General features: G+C 37.9%; 1 protein-coding gene across 1 annotated transcript; it reads left to right on the top strand.

Moving 5' to 3' along the window:
- Positions 1–2,783: 2,783 nt before the first annotated feature.
- On the top strand, positions 2,784–3,544 carry LOC129719107 (uncharacterized). The gene is made up of 3 exons (XM_055670510.1): positions 2,784–3,050; positions 3,116–3,370; positions 3,449–3,544. Exons 1-3 carry the CDS (start codon positions 2,784–2,786, stop codon positions 3,542–3,544), a joined length of 618 nt encoding a protein of 205 aa, XP_055526485.1.
- Positions 3,545–4,243: the final 699 nt, after the last annotated feature.

The raw sequence follows: 4,243 nt of genomic DNA, 5'->3' as shown, positions 1-4,243 counted from the left end.
TACTCGCTTTCACGGCGGGGAGCACTGCAGTAAGCAACAAGCCTAGCTCTAGAGCGTATGCTCTTCTTCTTAACGCAGCTCCCTCAATGGTTGCCGCTTGCTAAGAAAAAGTTTTTTTTACTAATTACCTAGGGTATCGGACGTCTTCGTCAGTTTTTCTGCAGTAATCTTATGCAAAAGGGGGCCGAAGAAAACCACTGACGAAGACGTTCGAAACCCTACTAATTTTGCAACTTCAAACAAATCGGTTTTCACACGCACTCTGATTGATGTTGTTCAATTTACATGGCAAGCGCGCGGTCGCCTTGGTATAACCGTAGCCAAAAATCGATGAAGAGCTTTTCTCCACAGCCCTAACACAGTGCGGCGGATAAAAAAGCAGAGTTTAATAGTTCTCTTAGTTTTTTATCTTATTTTTCAACAGTTAACGAACGCAAGTGTTCGAATTATACAAAATTCAACCTATCACGAGCTCGCATCCTCTAACTCACTTTAAGTGGCAAAGCCTTGGCTTCTATGTATGATTTTTTGTTGTGTTTTGACACAAAAACAAATTTCTCCAAGTTTGAACACATTTCACAGGGGTGGAGTGGCACCATTTCAAATTTTTGAGAAATCTGAAATTTTCAATGTTTTTTTCGACGCCATTTTGTTTTAAAGCAAAATTAAAAATTCTAAGAATTTGTCCACATACTAGCATTCTCTTACCCATCTTAAAAAAAAAACAGATCTCAAAACGGACAAAAACTGAGCTCAAAACGATGATTCTACGAAAACGGTTTTGGCATGGTTTTACTATATTTCACAAAGCAAAATAATATCGAGCATGTATGAGCATGAATGGTAATGCGCTAATATCTAAAAGTGGTAGTTAAAATCTGTCTTATATTGAGTGAAAAAGTCTTAGGAGTTGATTGGTAGGTGTCTGATCCACGTAAAATGTTAGCAACATGTCAATTTTGGCCAAATTCCCCTACAATACTAAAATAGGTTTATCTCGACGCTAGATTAACTTATTTGAAATCTGTTTAATGTAATATCAAGAGTGTAAGAGATATTCAACGTTACAATAAGAATTTGTCTTCATATGATTCTCCCCTTTTTGCGGGGAGGGGGTCGCTTCTTTGGCCAGGACCGGTCAAAACATAAAAATCTCGCTTCAGCTATGAGACAGAATCATCGCGTCTTCGATAAAGTTGAATACGAACCCCTCTCCGCAGAAAAGGGAAGATCATGTGGAGACAAATTGTTATTGATCTTGTAGTAAACACATTTCAATAAGTCAATATACCGATAGCCCAATTTCAGTATTGTAGGGGAATTGGGGTAAAATTGACATGTCGCTGACATTTTACGTAGATCAGACACATACGAATCGATTCCTAAGACGGTGAGCGTCGTAAACGATAGATTGGAAGAGAGATTGAAACATTTTTTTGTTGCCGTTTTCAATTCGTGATGTTTTGGTAACTACTTCAACTAAATAATTTCAAGGCGCTAAGTAGCGTCATTCTCATTGATGTCATTATTCATTCCAGTCCACTGAACAGCGGTTTAAAAGAGCAATTCCGCGAACCTGATTCTGTAGTGTCTATGTGCATCACTCTAGGACTATAGTGTCTTCGAATAAATTGCTTGTATTTTTTTATTTTCACTTATTTTCCGATGGTCTAGTTCCGCCCCTGTTCTTGTGTCAATCAACGACGTTCGGGAAGGCGACTCCAGTCAGGACCCTAACTTACGACCCGTTAATTAACGGATCAATCAGTCAACCTGGACTGTGCAATGGCACCAGGCCAGCGAAATGAAAAAGCTAATGAACAATCTTAAATTTAATAGCGCGTGTTCCGATGATTCCCACCAACTTGTCGGCTTCAAATAAAGCTCAATGTCAATTACCATAAATTTATGACACTCAGCATTATATGAAAAAAAAAAAGATGATATCGTTTACCAAAAAATTTTGCACCGTAACGTTTCTGGTTGGCGGAATGAAAGTTTTCAGATGTTAATAGCTTTCAAATAACTATATCGATTTCAAAAGGTAGGGTAGTTTGGGGTAATTTGGACCCCTGGGGTGAAATGGACAGGTGCTTCATCTTAGAAAGTATAACTTTCTTGGGTTTCAAATACTACTCCACCGTTTCCTCAAACTACCGAACCCTACCTAACATAAAAATCCCATGGTTTGCTGTGATAGGTGCACCACAGCGCCAATGTAAACAAAGGAAGCTTCGAAAGTTGAAGTTGCAGTAAGTTTTACGCTCGTGAATTTAAGGTTTTCCGAGAAGTTTTACAGAGTTTTTGGTTTAATAAGTTGTGCAGTTGTGTTCATCTAGTAAAAAGCTACATTTTGATAAAAAAATACGGGAAGTTTGGTCGATAATTATTGGAAAAAATGCGTTTTTATAAAGGCGTTTTGCTTGGGGTAAAATGGACAGTTTGTTTGGGGTGATATGGTCAGGTGAGTTAGAAGTAAATTCTTCTCTCGAGCTGATTACAGATGCCGCGGACCTACAACAAACGTACGGATAGACAGCGTTATACGGAAAATGACCTGCAAAAAGCATTGCAAGCAATCCGGGATGGATTATCTGTACACAAAGCATCGAAAGCTTTTTCAATCCCCCGGTCAACATTGATTCGTTTCATTAAAACTCAGTCATGAATCCCAAAAGAATCAAAGGGTACCGTTTTCTCGCCGGACCAGGAACAGGAAATGGTTAACCATATTATTGACCTCCAAAATCGACTATACGGTTTGACATCGCATGACATGAAAGATGGCTTTTGATTTGGCCGAAAAGAATAAACTTAATCATCCGTTCAATCGCGAGGCTCGTTTAGCCGGGTGTGACTGGTTCTACGGATTTTTGAAGCGTAATCCTACGGTTTCAATGCGTTCGCCGGAAGGAACATCAGCCGCAAGAGCCAGAGCTTTTAATAAGCCATCAGTCGACCAATTTTTCAACGTTCTCGAGAATAAACTTTATACCACGTCTTATAAGCCATCACAGATCTATAACGTGGATGAAACTGGCGTTTTCACGGTAATGTATGAAAATATATATTCTATTGATAAAAAATAACAATACTATTCCTTTCTGTAATCTAGGTTCCAAGCAGAGCAATGAAAATTGCTGCAAAAAGAGGTCAAAAACGTGTGGGCATCATAACAAGTGCTGAGAGGGGTGAAACAACAACAGTCGTAATGTGTATGTCCGCGTCTGGACAATACGTACCACCATCAAGAGGCAGAAAACGTAAATCGGAGAAATCTTGCGAGTTGACGACAGCAAGTCATCATGACTGTTTATTTCAAGCTAAAGCACAAAAGTCGATGAAAGCGATGCGTAAAGTTAAGAGAGAGGTAGGTCCGAAAAAAAGTCGTAAATCAAAAAAAAAAATTCGGATATCACAGAAGATGTTCTGTGCGAGTATTGTGCAGCTTCATTTAGTCAATCAAACTTGGGAGAAGGATGGACATTATGCATTAGCAGCAAACTTTGGTATCACAAACAATGTCCAGAACACGATAATGTGACATGCTCCCTATGTCCGACACAGGTTTAGATGTTACACCAAACTTCTTTGGAGAACAAAGCCAGTTCTTACGATTCGTCTAATTTTTTTCATATTTTGTTAACACACACAAACAAACACACACACACACACGCACGCACGCACACACACAAACACTAATGTATAGATACAAATACTACCAATTACTTACAATTGGAAAACTTGAATTATCATAACTTTTTCCTATGATAGTATCACTATGAAATGCGCAAAAATCACTATTATCATTCTGTATACCTAATATCACCTTCAACGGAGTAATAAACAATCATTAATACTATAAAACTGACATTTTTAGACTCTGACCATATCACCCCAAACATTGTCCATATTAGTCCATAGCTGTCCATTTCACTCCAAACGATTTTTTTATGTCCGAAAATCTATTATTTTAGTTTCATTATTTTTTTGGTATTTTGACCTTAATATCATGAATTTTTTTATTTAATAATGGAGCAAATAGATCATTATTACTATGATACGTTAAATATCCGGGAAAAAAACACAGGTCATGAAATAACAGGTGTTTTCCTTAGGGGGTCCAAATTACCCCTAACTACCCTACACATACCAGATTCGTATGATGATCATCGTACTTATTTTTTCTTATTACTTGGTGAAAATTACGGAAAAGTTTCAAGGTCAAATATAGGGCTTATTT

The sequence above is a fragment of the Wyeomyia smithii genome, chromosome 1 (assembly GCF_029784165.1).
Source record: "Wyeomyia smithii strain HCP4-BCI-WySm-NY-G18 chromosome 1, ASM2978416v1, whole genome shotgun sequence".
Classification (NCBI taxonomy): Eukaryota; Metazoa; Arthropoda; class Insecta; order Diptera; family Culicidae; genus Wyeomyia; species Wyeomyia smithii.
This window is presented reverse-complemented; position numbering and strand designations above follow the sequence as displayed.

Coding starts and splice junctions, on each gene's coding strand:
- LOC129719107 (XM_055670510.1), top strand. CDS start 2,784: ATGGCTTTTGATTTGGCCGAAAAGAATAAACTTAATCATCCGTTCAAT. Junction 3,051..3,115: donor ATGAAACTGGCGTTTTCACG/GTAATGTATGAA, acceptor TCTGTAATCTAG/GTTCCAAGCAGAGCAATGAA. Junction 3,371..3,448: donor TGCGTAAAGTTAAGAGAGAG/GTAGGTCCGAAA, acceptor AGTATTGTGCAG/CTTCATTTAGTCAATCAAAC.